This window comes from Martes martes (assembly GCF_963455335.1).
Source record: "Martes martes genome assembly, chromosome: 16".
NCBI lineage: Eukaryota > Metazoa > Chordata > Mammalia > Carnivora > Mustelidae > Martes > Martes martes.
This window is the reverse complement of record NC_137904.1, coordinates 21062405-21079738: the sequence shown is the minus strand read 5'-3', so window position 1 is coordinate 21079738 and position 17334 is coordinate 21062405. Positions and strand designations below refer to the sequence as shown.

General features: G+C 43.2%; 1 protein-coding gene across 1 annotated transcript in view; it reads left to right on the top strand.

The window, feature by feature from the left end:
- Positions 1–17334, top strand: part of VPS53 (VPS53 subunit of GARP complex) — a 135074-nt gene that overhangs the window by 59717 nt on the left and 58023 nt on the right. Inside the window, exon 12 of the mRNA XM_080826206.1 lies at positions 10853–10954. Coding sequence (XP_080682332.1) covers positions 10853–10954 — 102 coding nt within the window. The remainder of the gene's footprint in view (positions 1–10852; positions 10955–17334) is intronic.

Below are 17334 nucleotides of genomic sequence, written 5' to 3'. Positions count from 1 at the left end.
GGGCCTCTGCTTTCGGCCTCAAGTCGTGATCTCGGGTCCTGGGATCGAGCCACACGTCGGGTTCTCTGCTCGGCGGGAGTCTGCTTCCCCTCTCTCTCTGCTTGCCTGCCTCTCTGCCTTGTGATCTCCTCCTTTGTCAAATAAATAAATCTTTAAAAAAAAAAAAGGTCTAGAAATGATAACAATGGATGTTCTGGGGAAGGAAGTTGGAGTGAGAGTACGTGGAGAAGCAGAGAATTATTTTTTCATTTTATTCTGGTATTTTGTTTGAAATTTTCTTACACACATAGCATTTCCATCATTTTTTAAAATACATTTGTTTTTACATGCTTTAATTAAGTAATTTTTCAGTTTTTTTAAATGAGGGAGATGAGCCAAAACAGGGACTTCTAAAACTGTTTAACAAATTCTAATGTGGAATCCACATGGAATAACAGCTAACATTTTTGAACATCCTCTGTGTTCCACACTGTACTAGGTACGTTTGTCTGTGGTCAGTCGCTGGGCTTCGTCAGCTGTAGGAGGGAAGTGCTATATTCATTTCAGATTTTACAGTGGTCACACAGCCACAGTAAGTGCAGAAAAACAACTACTCTGGTTGAGGCAGGGAAGTCAGAACAGAGATTGGGCCTGGAGTCCTGTTCGCCTTGTTCACCCTTCACCTCTACTACCTTCCTGAGCCCCCACGCTCTTAGTCCTAAAATCCTGGGATGTCAGCGGCATCCCTCTTTGCCTTCTTGTAAGACCTGCCTCAGAGTAGGTGTATCGGGAGCTGGTCCCTCAGGACACTGGGCTGAAGAATGGTGGCAGTGGCACTCAGTTTTAAGGTAAGACCAGAAGGCCCTACCTACTTAGGGCCAGTCATGACAGTATTGAAATAAATACAACATGTTCAAAATTGGTTTCTTTTTTAGTAACAAGGAAAAAATAGGCCATGAAACAAATAGGCCATGAAACAAATGAAAATGCCCCTAAATAAGATTAAGTCACAAAAGGAAATAATAGGTAGTGGAAATGCGATCTGGAAGAAGAATGTGTCTCTCTCCTAAGAAGTATTTGGTTGACTTCAGCAGCACCTGATAACCTCATGTTGGCCCTCCCTCTGCACTCCTGTGCCGTGTTTCTGGCCTGGTTTCATGCAGAGACTCATGTAGCTCTGGGCTCAGCCCTACAGCTGAAGCACTGAGCATAGACCCCCACCAGGCAGCGCCCCACTGTGCATCCATGGCTTCTGCTGGACAGAGTCAGGGGAGCCTAAAGATGGGTTCTCTGAGCCAGTATTCCAGCAACCCATATGGGAAATAGATCCCGATGCTTGAGTAACACTAGTTACTGCTTGAGTAACACTAGTGCCAAGCACCTGTTTTGAACCCTTTGTCTCCTCCTTTGGCTGGGCCTTACTCACTGCTGATTTTGCTTTTACATTTAGGGAGCTATAGGATTGCAGGGGAACAAATGGCCCTGTTCTATCTGATGACCAGGATAACCGTAAACCTGGAGCTGTCCCAGGACACATCACATCTCATTTGTGCTAGGAGATGCCCCACAGGCCCAAAGAGGTAGAATAATGTGGCTCAGGAAGGCTCCCTCTGGACGAGGTGAGCCTGTTAAATGGGATAACAGATACAGACCATGAAAACGGGAAGGAGCTGTTTTGAAGACAACACTTCTTGTTTTGTTTTGTTTTGTTTTTTAGAAAATAACTATGAATGTCAGAGTGGCAGCTGGCCCACAGTCAGTACCTTTTGTCTGAGGGAGGAGAGGGCTTGGAGGGGCTTGTTTCTTGGGGCCGTGTGGCCTCTCTGTACTTAGGCTCACTCTGCAGGTCCAGGCTTCTGGACTGAGCCTTCCATCTCCTGGCAGGTGTTGTGCTCCAGGGGGTCTGGTCATGGTCAGCTGGGAACACTTAAACCTTTTGACTTTTCTTTTTTATCAATTTACCATTTTTTGCCTTCTGTTTTGGAAATTTTCTGGCAGAATTGATTTATAAATTTCTCCAATTGTTCACTTGTTGCTTCCTCTCCTATCAAGGTTTGTGGAGAGTTCCAGATTACAAATCCTTGGCCAGGGAATCCTGCTAAGCCATAAACTCTTTATTCTTCCCCCCTCCCCGGTGGTCAGCTATCTTTTCCACAGACTTCTCCAAAACATTCAACTTCTTTTTTTTTTTTTTTTTAAGATTTTATTTATTTATTTGATAGAGATCACAAGTAGGCAGAGAGGCAGGCAGAGAGAGAGGGGGAAGCAGGCTCCCTGCTGAGCAGAGAGCCCAGATGTGGGGCTCGATCCCAGGACCCTGAGATCATGACCTGAGCTGAAGGCAGTGGCTTAACCCACTGAGCCACCCAGGCGCCCCTAATCATTCAACTTCTTTAGGTCAGACTCTTTCCCCAGACCACTCTTTGTCCTAGTTATCATGGCCCAGCAACCATTTTGCATTCCAAGTCCTGGCATTGGCTGGTCCATAACATCTCTAAGGGTTTTCCCTTGAAGGTCAGTTTCTAGAAAGGCAGCAGAACTCCCACGGCCTCCTCACTGGGGCAAGCCAGGTCGTAGAGAATCAGTTCACTGCAGCCTGCCTTGGGAATATGAAAATGGCATGCTCCTCACTGTAGGTAACATTCATTCTGAGCCTGGCCTACCACTGCCATGTTGTGGGCCAGGTGGGGCCACACCTTCATCTGCAGCCTGTAGGCCTCAGGACCAGGGCCGCTGGTGGATTAGTCATAGCCAGTGACCATGCTACCAACAGTGCTGGAAGAAGTGTCCTGGGCCGGGCTGGGGGTCTGAGTGGCCTGACTCCACAGTCTAGCTGCTCGGCACCCCACCTGATGACTTGCTCCTCCTTGTCTCCTTACCTCCTCCCTGTGCTGCCTTGGTTTTTGGGAAATTGCTTGTGGTTACCATTTTATTTCAGGGCATCAGAATAAACTACAGAATGAACCAAGGTATATCTTGATACCCTATAGCGTATGCCAAATTTCATAGAGGGCTGTGAATTCCTTGCAAAGTTATGGAACAGATAAGTCAGCCGAGGAGTCATGTTGACCAAAGACCCTCCCAGCCCCACCCACCCCCTTCTCACTGTATTATTCAGTTCCTTTTAAGTCCTTTGCTGACTGATTAACAATTAGGGTGAACTGGAGAGACGATGAACTCACCCAGAAGGATGTGCCACCGTCCAACTCCTCCTAACTGATCAGTGTGATGCATCATCTTTGGCTCTTTTTTGACAGATGCAACTTTGACATCTGATAGAGATGGAAACTGAAAGAACCTTAAGGACAGGGCTCATCTTGTTTTACGGTGCTAGCCCTAACAAGTTTATAGTGCCCTGTGCTGTAATTTATTGGAAGAAGTGAGCTGCCATTGCTTTCTGCTTAATTGCCTAAATTCCTGGCCCTTAAGAGGGATTCAAAATACCCTGTAAATTAAAATGCCTTGAAATTAAAAGCAAATGTCTCAATGTGATTTAACTACACCTACATGTATTCTTAGTAACTCGATGATATTCAAGGTAAACATTATATTCAACCTCTAGGCAAGCAGAATAGTTTGGGTTGAGTCTTTGTAACAAGCTCACCAAATTTGGGAGTTTTTTTTTTTTTTTTTTTTTAATGAAATTTAAAATGTTCTCATTTCGTGCAGCTGGATTTCCTCTCCTCTTGGCCATTGTTTAAATTGCCTTTCTAAATAGAATCATCCTTTGGCTTATCGGGGTCATTTTGGTATACATTTATATTTGTCTGATTTTTTAAATTAGATTATAAATTTACAATCTATAGGTATGATTTTCAGCCATGCAGTTTGAGCATATAAGAGTGTTTGCAGAAGGCTCACTATGTAAGAAAGCCCACCCAGAGTGGCTGTACCTCAGCCTTCCAGCAACTTAACACCTGAGTCAGGGAGACTGTGCAAGTGGGGGAGGGGCGGGGTCTCAGCACTTCCGCCACAGTATGAGGACTTCCGTCCTGAACAAGGAAATAGCTCTCCTTTGATGTTTCAAAACATTTTATGGGCCCAGCACGCTTCCGCTGCACGACTCTGCTTCAAAACATTTTATAAATGGTTTATTTGATGGTGAAGGAATGTATTCCTTCATTTAAATAACATCGTAAGAGATTAACTTCTGATCATTTGTTTCTGGGAAGAGAGTAATACGAGGTCAAGATAGAAAAGGTAGAAATTATAGCAAGAATGGAGACAAGAGAAAATATTCAGAGAGGAGGACTTTGGACTTTTGGACATTGTGCTCATTTTCTAAAATTGAAATCGCACTTTTTAAAAAGATTTATTTATTTATTTTAGACAGCGAGTGAGCAGAGGGAGGGGGAGAGAGGATCTCAAGCAGCCTCCTCACTGTGCGTGGAGCCCAATGTGGGCCTCAGTCTCAACCCTGAGATCATGACCTGAGCCAAAATCAAGAGTCAGATGCTGAACCGACTGAGCCACCCAGGCACCCCTAAAATTGCACTTTAAAAATTATAAGCCTGGGTGGCTTAGTCACTTAAGCATCTGACTCTTGATTTCAGCTTTGGTCTTGATCTCAGCATCATGAGTTCAAGCCCCACACTGGGGCTGGGCTGGGTGTGGAGCCTGCTTAAAGAAAATATGTTTTTTAAATTGAAATATAATTCATATAACAAAATTTCACGTAACACATATTTAAAGTGTACAGTTCGGGGTGCCTCCATGGCTCAAGTCTCTTGATTTTGGCTCAGGTTATGGTCTCAGGGTTGTGAGAAAGCCCCACATCCACGGCATGGAGCCTGCTTTTGAGATTCCTTCTCTCCCTCTCCCTCTGCCCCTCTGCCACCCCCAAAAATAAAGTATACAGTTCAGTTGTTTTTAGTATATGTACAAGGTTATGCCACATCCCAACTATCCAATTCCAGGGCATTTCCACTGCCCCCCAAAGAATCCCTCCCCCATAGCACCCACTTCCAGTTTCCTCCTTCCTCCAGCCCCAGCCAACCACTAATCTACTTCCTGTCTTTATGGATTTGCCTCTTGTAGACGTTTCATATAAATGGAACCCTGTACTGTGTGGCCTTCTGTGCCTGGTTTTCTTCACTTAGCATAGTGATGTGGCATGTATCAATACTTCAGTCCTTTTTATGGCTGACCCATGTTCCCTCGTTTGAGTTTGCATTTTGTTTAGCCATTTATCCCTTAATAGACATTTGAGTTGTTTCCATTTTTTGGCTGTTTATAATGCTATAAGCATTCATGTACAATTTTTTTTTAAAGTATCTGCTTTCAATTCTGGGAGTATACCCAGGAGTGGGATTGCTGAATTGCTGTGTTACATGGTAACTCTATGTTTGACCTTCTGAGGAACCGCCATTGTTTTCCATAGAAGCTGTACCATTTTACATTCTCATCACCAGTGTAGGAAGGTTTTGATTTTTTCCACACCTTTGTCAGTATTTATGATTTTTGGGGTTTTTAAAATTATTATTACAGCCATCTTCATGGGTATAAGGTAGTTTCTTGTGGTAGGTTTTTTTTTTCCCAAGATTTATTTATTTGATTTTAGAGAGAGAGCAGGGGGGAAGGGGCAGAAGGAAAAGGAGAGAATCTCAGGCAGGCTGGGGCTTAATCTCATGACCCCAAGATCATGTCCTGAGTCAAAATCAAGAGTTGGATGCTTAACCAACTGTGCCACCCAGACACCCCTCTTGTGGTTTTGATGTGCATTTTCCTAATGACTAATAACATTGGACATCTTTTTTAGGTGCTTATTGGCCATCTTCTTGGAGAAATGTCTGTTTGGGTCCTTTTCCCATTATTTAATTAGGTTATTTGTCTTTTTTTTTTTTTCCCCCTAAGTAATGCAGGGCCTGAACTCATGACCCTGAAGTTAGGAACTGAGGTGAGTTCAAGGGTCAGACACTTAACCGGCTGAGCCACCCAGGCGTCCCTAGGTTGTTTGTCTCTTTTACTGTTGAGTTGTGGGTATGTTTTTAAAAAATATTTTCTAGATATATTCTATCATTTATCAGGTACATGATTTGTAAATATTTTCTACCATTCTGTAGATTGCCTTTTCACTTTTTTGATAATGTCCTTTGATACACAAAAGTTTTCCATTTTGATGAAATTCTACTTTTCTATATTTTTCTTTTGTTATTTGAGTTTTGGTATCATCCCTAAGGTCACAAGCATTTACCTATGCTTTATTTTAAGAATTTTATAGTTTTTGGCTCTTAGATCTGTGACCCATATTGAGTTTATTTTTATATATGATGTGTGAATACAGTTTTATAGCTTTTCTTCATATGTCCTGTCTTAAGGGGTTTCTCAGTCATTATATTTCATTATAGAGATGGGCCAGAATTTCCCTAACTGTTCTTTCTTGTTGGACCCTTAAGTACTTGTTATTTTTTCACTATTCTAGACAAAGTCACAGCGAACACATTTTTGTTCACATTAGAGATTATTTTCTTACGATACAAGTTGAATTACAGGGCCAAAAGTTATGAGTTTTTTCAAATTTAAGATAGCCTCTGTTTTATTTTTTTTTTTATTTTTTTTTTTTTAAAGATTTTATTTATTTATTTGACAGATCACAAGTAGGCATAGAGGCAGGCAGAGAGAGAAGGGAGGAAGCAGGCTCCCCGCTGAGCAGAGAGCCCAATGCGGGGCTCGATCCCAGGACGCTGGGACCACGACCTGAGCCGAAGGCAGCGGCCTTAACCCACTGAGCCACCCAGGCGCCCCAAGATAGCCTCTGTTTTAAACTATTTTCTCTATTCTTGTCTCTTATCAATGCACTTGCTTAGTCTCCCAGCACTGAGTCTTGGTGTTAGAGATGGTTTGTAGATTCAGAAGAAATAGTTACTCTTTGTTTTCATGCAATTCGTGGTGCTAACATACAGATGCCTAATGTAAAGGGGTAACTGCCAGATATTTTTAAAAAGGCAAAGCAATCTGAAACGTTTTTTAGCGTAACATATGCTTCCTCTAGGTATATGCTCAAGAGAATTGAAACTGTTCTTATGTTCATACAAACACTTGTACATGAATGTTCATGGCAGCACTATTGACAATAGCCAAAAAGTAGAAGCAACCCAAAAGTCTTTTAATAGACAAATGGAAATACTAATGCATAACACAGGATGATCCTCAGAAACACTATACAGACTAAAAGAAGCCAGACACAAAAGGCCACATTTTGTATGATATGTCCAGAATAGGCAAGTTCATAGAGACATTAAGCGGGTCAGGAGTTGCCACGGATTCCGGGAAGGGGAGGAGTGGAAATGATAGCAAATAGATATGGAGCTTCCTTTGGAGTAAAAAAAAGTTCTGGGATTGGATGGTGGTGATGTTTGCACAATCTTGTGAACATACTGAAAATCACTCAATTATAAATCACCTAACGTGGTGAATTTGATGTTAATTATATTAAAATATAATTTTAAAATATTAAGGGTTTTAGGAAATACCAAGTTTAGTTATAAATCATCCTCACTCTTCAGATAATTTGCCTACCAGAAAAAGGAGAGTGAGAAATACATGCTTGTTAAAGCTCAAACAGAATAAAACATTTTTTTTAAAGATTTTTTTATTTATTTGACAGAGAGGTCACAAGTAGGCAGAGAGGCAGGCGGGGGGGGTGGGGAAGCAGGCTCCCTGCTGAGCAGAGAGCCCGATGTGGGCCTCAATCCCAGGACCCAGAGACCATGACCTGAGCTGAAGGCAGAGCTTTAGTCCACTGAGGCACCCAGGCGCCCCAGAGTAAAACATTTTAAAAGAACAATCTCTTCCTTCTTAATTACTCTAAATCCCTCTCCCCAGAGATGTCCACTGTGTAATAGTCTGGGGTATATTTTTTGAGACTGTGCTCCAAGCATGTGCGTGCATGCACGTGCGCACACACGCACACACACACACAAACACACACACGGGTTTTTATTGAGTGTTTCTCAATAAGGGTTTATTCACAAATTTAAAAAGGAGTTTTTTAAGCTCTCAGTTTCTGCAGAGCCTTGGGGAAGGATGAAAAATTGAATCAGACAGGTGCCTATGGTCTAATGGAGAAAGAAGCCTATACATGAGTATCACAATATAAGATAGGAATGTGGTGGTACCAAGAGAGGTCCCAGTAATATTAAACCAGGTGCACGGGGCCCTGTGTTTACAGTCATTAGCAGTTGAAGCCTGCAGGCCATCTCTTTCAGGACAAATCAGGAGTTGGGCTGGAATAAAGTATATATGGAATGAGAAATGCAGAAATTATGGAATTTTTATCTTATAACTGAAAGCTTTCTCCTCCTGGGAAAGGAAACAGTTTAGCCTTAAATTTCAGAGTTCCTTCTCTGATGATTTGAAATGTCCAGTGAGGGCCCCAGAAAAGGCTTTGTGCAGGTGGACCCAGATGCAGATATACTACTGACTAAGGCCAGGTTCTCTCTTCCTAACAGTCAGACAGCTTGGCTGTCCTGGGGACCTTATTGTTCTGGAGGTGTTGGGATCCCATGTGGTTTAATTAGTAGGACTTAACTTGCTATATGAAGAATTCTTCTTTCCTGTATGGACTTGAAACCAACTGTCATCACAGCAAAAAGAAGGAATTCCTTTAAAATTGGAAAATTGTTCGTTTCTTGGCAATTTTTTTGTTTGATTTAGCAGCCCCAGAGTTCATGGAATATGTCATTCAAGTTATTTAAAATCTAAACCCAAACTTGTAATTCTTTATGGCCTATGACAGCTGCAGAGCAGAAATGAGAAGTGTGGTCTGCTTGGCTCTGACAACAGGGCTCTTGCATAGAAGACTGAGTGGTGCCGGCAGTTGCTTGCTGGGAAGACTTATTCTTTCATCACGGCAAATTAATCTGAGCAGTAACATCGCCCTCCAACCAGCAGGAGTCTGTGTCCTCCCATCAGCTTTTCCTAATGTGTTATTTACTGATAGGCCAGTGGTACAGGCAGTACTCGGAGAGCCTCACTGGAGGCTAGGGAAGAAGGCAGAAGCTCAGGGAGCCTGTGCCTTTGTAATTTGATGGACCCATTGTTTCCAATTCCCAGAGGTATCCCAGAGAGGCACAATAGCAGGGACAGGGTCTTAACTTGTGGTTAAAAGTTCTTTTTTACAGAACTTCTTAGCCCTGTGCTCCCACTTTTTTCTCACCTGAGAGTCACTCCACTGAGAGGGGAACTGCCACAGTTCTGCTAACCCTTAAGTCCTGACAAGAACTCCCACCTACTGAGCTTTCCCTACACGCCAGACGTTGCGTTGAGCTGTTCTATGTACGTATCTCTTGCTTCACATACAAGGTCTCATTTGATCCTCACGCAGCTCTGCGTGATGGGCATTCGGGAAGAGCTGAGGCTTGGAGAAGTAAAGCCATGTATCCAAGTGAGAGAGCCTGGACTCACACCCACTTTTGTCACTTGTTAATGGTGACACCATCCTCACCATGGCCCACAGAAGGCTTTGCTTTCGGGCTCCTGCCGGCTCTCTGACCTCACACCCCCGTTGTCCTCTCTGTCCCTCAGACTCACCAGGCTCATTCCAGCCTTTGCACTGGGTCACCTGCTGAGACTGCTCTTCCCAGATCTTCGCCTGACTAGCTCCTCCTCATTCTGGTCTTTGCTCACACACCACCTCCTTGAAGAGGCCTTGTCTGATCTCCCTGTTAAAGAAGCATTTAGAGATACTGTTTTCAAAGATGTGTTGCTTTCTAAAAATAGCCTAATTTTTTAAAAAGATTTTATTTATTTATTTGACAGAGAGAGCAGAAGCAGGGGGAATGGTAGGCAGAGGGAGAGGGAGAAGCAGGCACCCCGTGGAGCAGGGAGCCTATGGCAGGGCTTGATCCCAGGACCCTGAGATCATGATCAGAGCCAAAGGCAGATGCTTAACCTACTGAGCCACCCAGGTGCCCCAAAAATAGCCTAATTGTAAAAATAAACTATTTTTGCTTTAAGTTTATAGGGATTTTTTTTCCATATCAAGCAAAACAAGCCAAAGTTTGGAGTGTATAAATTTTTAAATGCTTGCTTGGTTGTTAGACCGTATAGTTTCTCAGCAGGATACCATAAAAATCACTGTCCTGCTAATGACTACCTTGATCTAATGCGTTGATCACAAGGCTTTCTTCATACACTAAGTCTTTATCTGGCAGCATAACAGCATCCAAGTATTTGGGTCAAAAATTAAGTAGTTTATATGAATGTGAGCTCAACGACATGTTTTAAAAGAGTGGGCAGAATTGGGTCCTGAGAACTAATCTTTTGCAAGGAGATTTTGTTGTGCTTGTTGTAATGAGACTTACTTGGGAAGAGACTTCCGTCTGTAATCTAGAACACAGAAGATAAGCTTTATAATTTGTTCTTGAATTCCAACCCATCCAGCATTGTGATTCATTCATATTTAGGGAGCATCTAGGAAATGCCAGGCACCTAGATAGAGGAGGGGAAACAAGACAGACATGATTCTCCGCCATCACGAAATCTAGTGGGGACAAGACAAATAAATGGACAATGGTGACATTCTGATAAAAACCTGGTTAGATGGGACATATTGGGTGGGATGAAAACATGGAGGAGGACATCTGTCCCAAACTTTAGAGACAGGAGAGGCTTCCCAGAAGAAGGGACTTCTAATCTGAGTGGTGAAGGATGAATGAGAGTTTTAGCCAGATTGGGATTGGGGTGGGGTGGGCAGTAGGTTTCAGGAAGGTGGGAAATAGTATGAAGGCTGGGAGATAAGAGATGTGGTCCGTGTTGTCTCAGTTCTTGCTCATTAGATCAGATGCAGTTGGAGAGCCTCGGAAAAAGATCAATGGGGAAAGGCATTGAGAACATGCTCAGAAATTACCTCTTTCTCATATCTGCTTAACAGAAAAAACTCGAGTCTCCACCCCCATCCACCAATCCCTTCCTGGAAGATGAGCCAACACCAGAGATGGAGGAACTGGTGATGGAGAAAGGAGATTTAGATCAGGTGAGTCCAGTTTGCCTTTTCCCCGTGCCTCCTACCTTGTGTTTGCTTCTGAAAATGGGTCCGCCCCCCTCTCCATGTGGCCCTTTGGCCACTGATGCGTTCAGAGGATTACAACTTTGGTGGTCTTTATAGAAAGCCCTTATCTGAAGGTGCCTTTTGAAAACCGAGCCTTTCCTGCCTGCCTCATTCATCATCTCCTACGCCTGCCAGCCTCGCTCTCAGTTAGGTTCTCATCGGGCCGGTGACAACACGAGAGAGACCCCAGGTTCCCTAGTGGAGTTCTCAGCACCATTAGCGAGGAGAGGCCACCACTCAGGGCGAGCTGAGCACTTGAGGTCTGGAAGGCGTCAGGGAGGCCTGGAAACATCAAGGTCACCACTGGCATATTTGGAGAGTTACCTCTTAGAGCACGCTAGCACTTTCATTTCCTTCGGATTTTCTGTCCAACTTCAAATTTCCTCTCCCTTCATCCTATAGAATGGTGTTTTTTGTTTCACCGCCGTTTTATGACAGAGTGGTTAGAGCAATAAATCAGGCCTTTTCCTGTCTGGATTAGTGATCCTTCTTTTTAATTTTCTACACTTGGCTGCTCGAGCAGTTTTTTAAAGTGTTGTTTTGCTCCAGACACCACCAAAAGGGAGGCTGGCTGGAAAGACCAGCCCGGGATCCCCATAGCCAAGCGCTTGCCACTAACCCGCATTCCTCGCCTGGTGAGGGTAGGTGTACAATCATGGCAGGAGCCACAACAGCATTTCCAGGAGCAGTTCTGAAGTGATGCAGTAAAATGTGTCTGGTCCACTGATTAAATAATTTTAATAACACGGATACCTCACGTTTTTATGGGCTTTATAGTTTCATCGTCTTTTACGGGCTCTGTTTCATTTCGTCTTCCCAATGCCTGCCCCTCATTTTATAGGGTTTTCTATGAGCTGCAGTGTGTGCAGCTCAGAGAGGTTAAGTGATTTGCCCAGGGTTACAGAGTTCGGGCATGGACGAGCTAGAACTGGAAGCAAGATCTAGAAGTCAGAGACTAGAATTCCTCCCATGGAGCTCTTTTACTACACTGGGCTGTCTCTGAAAAGTGGAGGTCACAGAAACGAACCCCAGGTGAATGAATAAAACTGGAAGGATACCTTACGGGCTATATCCCAGAGATCTGTGGGATTAGCTGTAATTGATTTGAAGCCATCATATCAGCTAGTGTGGGAGATAACAAAAGATTTCTTCTAACTGAAGAAGTGCATCTTTTGCATGTGGGAAGGAAGGACTGGGAAAGGAAGAGTCTGGGCATTGAGTTCATTCTTCTGGGTGTGTCTTCTACCCACACTCCATCACCTGCACCCTTTGAGTTTGCTTTGGGTTGTAGTGCCCTGTTCAGGGCCCTGTGGCTGTCATTATTCTTGTGCCACCATGAAAAGTTACCCCTTCAGCTAGTCATCCTGGATATCATTAAACTGGATTGTGATAGAGGCCCCCATTACTATGAAATTTGTTTACTGGATAAAATATGATTTGTCTCTCTCATGAAACTTTTTGCTCATCCTGGAAGCTAGAGATTATTATTGTAAGGACCAAGACTGCTCATTATAAGGACACACAGAGCACAAATACAGGGGGTAAAGCAGAGGCAGACTCCTGTCCACCATTAACTGACCACGTGGTAGATTTTTTACTCTCTCTAGACTTGCTGGTGTTTTCCTCTTTAGAGAGAGCCCATAGTTTTCAGACTATATTCCTTGGTGCCCCCATCACATGTCGCTCTGGGGGTGTTGGGAGGAGACCAGGGCCCTGACTCTCTCCAAACAGCAGTTCTTTTTTTTTTTTTTTCCAAACAGCAGTTCTGTTACGAGTCACTTCTATCATGGAATCCAAGTAAAATTTCTTTGGAATCAGGGGTTTGAGATCCATTTAAAAAGAAAGTACCAAAAACTTCTGGACTGTATGGCCCACCTGCAGCTTCACTGGCAATGGCTTGTTAGTGATGACACCCACATACTAACCCCAGCCTCCCGCAGCCTCCCCAGCACTTGTCTTGCTGGTGATCCCTCAGGGGGCAGCTCCAGGATCTCCCTCTTCCCGGCCACTTACTGGCTTCTGGAGTTGGGGGCATTAGGGAGGAAGTTCACAGGAAGCTCGGTCTGGGCAGAGCCAGAGGTGTGGGAGAAGGCCCCCAGCGATTGTCTGGGGTTACCCAAGCCGTTGTGTCACCACCGCGGTAAGTAGACAGTTGACTCTCAAGGGCAGGGTCTCTCCCCGCTTGCTCCTGCAGCGTGGGCTGTTGAGAAAGGAGTGTGAGCTTGAAAAAACGTACTTCGTTTGAGCCACCAGTTGCCCATGCACTCCCCAGTGATGAAAAAAAATGGTACCCAGAAGGGGACTAAGGGTGCTCGAAGAAAAAGGGAGAAGAAATAAGGAATTTCTGGTTGAAAAATGTACCCTTGTGGTGATCCAGGCAGTTATATTTCATCTGTTTACATTGGATGGTAATAAAAGGAAGTGGGGCCAGCTGCAGAGCTCCTTACTGTGACAACAGTAACCTTCTATTATTCCCTCCAACTCCGGGAGGAAATAACCGAAACATCTGCGGCTCTTGGACTGAATTCACACACTCAGACAGGCAGCCCTAATGCTACTGCTAAATGGCTTCGTGTGTTCTCTCAGCAGAGACCCGCCCCTCTGGGGAGCCGGACAGAGCCTAGGGAGACGCCACTGTGAGCTGAAATTCCAGCACCTCTTATCTAAATAGGAGCACGGTCACCAAGCAGCCACAGCCCAGAGGCAGCCCTGTGGGAAAAAAGCATTTGAAAAGGGAACATGGGGCAACCTCCCATTGTTCCCCTTTTGCTGCCAGCTCACACTCAAAACGCTGCAAGGGACCGGGCACTGTGGTGTCAAGTCTTCTCCTCGCTTCCAGGAGTGGCTGGCATTAGTGGGCAGAGGCGGGGCAGAGAGGTCACCTGCCTGTAGGGTTGAGACACCCACACTGTCTGATGATGCCGCTCCCTGAGGGCCAGGTTCGGAGTGCTCTGTGGGGCCTCATCGAGCACACAGTCTTTGGAAGACTGACCGTGGTGACTTTGTTCAAATAGCACGGAGCTGTTTTCTTTTATCACTTAGAATCTATCTCTTATACATATTCTGAATGAGCTCCTCAGACTTCTCTAGACCCAAATTTTTATTGTATATCACTTTTGCACATATGTAAAAAGGAAAATAAGAGCCAAATAAATAGGTTAAGAGGTTGCTAAAATCACTTCACATTCAGAGTCCAATTCTTCTGTACCACTTAAAAAAAAAAAAACAAAAAAAAACTTTGTGTTTTGAAATAATTATAAACTCATAGGTAGTTGAGAAATGCAGAGAGGTCCCGTGTACCCATCTCCCAGCTTCCCCCGGTGGTGAGAGCTACCATAACTATAGTGCGTTGTTAAGACCGTGAAATTGATTCTAAGCCCTATTTCACTCAGGCGCAAATGCCCATATTTTCCCACACGATGTCTGCTGGGCTAGCCAAAGTTTTGGTGACGTGCCATTGCTTGACTGCTCCACAACTGTTTCCGGGGTTATCTGCCAGGCCCTTGGCTCCCATCTCCCAAGCTTTTTATTGTTATTTTTTACTTTTTAAAAGGAAAATACCTAAATTAGAGAAGAGTTTTAAGTATATTACAAGAACTCTCAAGTATCCTTCACCTGGGTTTACCAGTTGTTAACATTTTGGTACATTTACTCTCTCATTTCCTTTTTTTTTTGCCCCCATTCCTCCTCTCCCTCTCTCTCTCCCCCTGTCCACTTTTGCCCCTTCCCCTCTGTCTCTCTCTCTCTTTTGGAATAATTTATAAGTTAGCATATATCATGTCCTTTAGCTCTAAATATGTCTGTATGTACGTCCTAACAAGAAGGTCATTCACTTAAATTACCACAGATCAAAATCAGAAAATGTAATATCAGTACATTATTACTATCTAATTTATGGAACTTAAATTTCATAATGTAGCCATTCTAAGGTGATAAACTAAAACACTGTCTAAGGTGATAAACTAAAAAATTAGAAAATTGCACATAAATTAGTAAAGCCAAATACAAAATACTTTATTTTAAATATGTTGATTTAGGGGTGCCTGGATGGCTCAGTGGGTTAAGCGTCTGCCTTTGGCTCCGGTCATGATCCCAGGGTCCTGGGATAGAGCCCCGCATAGGGCTCCCTGCTCAGCGGGAAGCCTGCTTCTCCCTCTCCCACTCCCCCTGCTCGTGTTCCCTCTCTCTGCATGTCTCTCTCTATCAAATAAATAAAATCTTAAATAAACCAACTTGTTTATTTATTTATTTTTAAAAAGATTTTATTTATTTGTTAGAGAGAACACAAGCAGGGGGAATGGCAGGCAGAGAGAGAAGCAGGCTCCGCACCGAGCAAGGAGCCCAGTGCGGGACTTGATCCCAAGATCGTGGGATCATGACCCGAGCCAAAGGCAGATGTTTAACGAACTAAGCCACCGAGGCATTCCTAAAATATGTTGATTTAAAACATGAGAACATTCTGTATTATATAAACTCCCAATTTATAATTACCAGAAGCTGTCCTATAGACGTGTGAATATTTTTGGCACAAGAAAAATATAAATAAAGAGGATAAATATTATAGGATTATTAATATTACTATATTAATTATATTAATATATTAATGATTATTACTATATCAATAATTGTATTGACATTAAATATATTAAAGGATTATATAAACATAAGCCTTACGATGACTAATCTGGGCATTGTGGCTATAGTTTCAGTTCTAAAATCAGAATATCCGGTCCTATGTAAGTTAGACAAATCACATTTATCTATTCATTTAACAATCACCTTACTGAAAAGAATGAAATAATAGATAACTGATTTGGAAAATATAGAACTATTAGGTAAGGACCACCCCTACACAGCCATTGTACTAAATCATAGATCTGCCATTTTAAACTGTTGGGAGTGTGGGAGAAACTTCAGAGCATCTGTGAAATGAAGTGGAACTTTGGATCCAGCCAGTTCAAACTTGGTGAACCCAGGCTGGGGAGGCTCTTGTGGACTCAGCCTCAGACCTGACTTTGGCGGTGGCTTTTGGCTGATGAAAAACAGCCCGATCGTAATTTAGGGAATACCAGAGTTTCTAAAAATCTTGCAAAAAAACCCTAAAAACATGGAACTCTCCAAAGGGGATAAGAGAGAGAGCTAAATAGGAGATTGAAGGGGATATGTCTAAGGTTGTCATTGAATTTTTGGTGTTCATTTCCAGTTTTTACAGATGCTTTTAACCATTATAGTGTTTTTTTTTTTTTTTTAAGATTTTATTTATTTGACAGAGATCACAAGTAGACAGAGAGGCAGGCAGAGAGAGGGGAGGAAGCAAGTTCCCTGCTGAGCAGAGAGCCTGATGTGGGGCTCGATCCCAGGACCCTGGAATCATGACCCGAGCCGAAGATGAGGCTTTAACCCACTGAGCCACCCAGGCGCCCCTATAGTGTTTTATTTTTAAAAGTTACTAGAAGGGGGCGCCTGGGTGGCTCAGTGGGTTAAAGCCTCTGCCTTCAGCTCAGGTCATGATCCCAGGGTCCTGGGATCAAGCCCCACATCAGGCTCTCTGCTCGGCAGGGAGCCTGCTTCACCCTCTCTCTGCCTGCCTCTCTGCCTACTTGTGATCTCTGTCAAATAAATAAATAAAATCTTTAAAAAAAGTTACTAGAGGAAGAGAATCATTATTCTGTTTGTCATTAGGGGCTTAGTTTTTCCTCTATTTATTAAAAGATAAAAACAGTTCAATCCAACAGGTATGCTGTGGGTTATCAGTTTATGCCCAAATTATACTCTAGTATCAGCACCAGCAAGGGCTAAGGGTCCTTTTGTTGGCATTTGACGATAAATAGAATTGACTTTTTTTATAAATTGAAAGAGATATCTAGGAGGATCTTCACTTTTTTTTTTTTTTTTAATTTTGAAAAGGAATTAGGGAGCAAACAGTTTTTAAATGCTTACCTACCTAGATGGCCTGTATATCAGTGGTTTTTAAGTATCAACTGGGGACCAGTGCTGGCTGTTTTACAGTGGTCCATGGCAAAAAATAAAGACAAAACTGCCTGCCTGTCTATCTGTCTATCTATATATCTGTCTATCTGGCATAAGGTCACCAACTGTCTTTTTATAGGAAGGACTGCCTTCCTGCTGCTATTTTTTTCCCAATACAGTGTTTGGGTGTAAAATACTCTTAGGGACTGACGAGAATGAAAAGTGGCAAAACAAAAAGTTAGCAATGCTGTGTTGGTCCTTTACCATTCTTTTTCTTGCATTTACTCGTCAGTGCAATTCAACAGTCTGGGAGCCATCATGGCAAAGCAATGCTG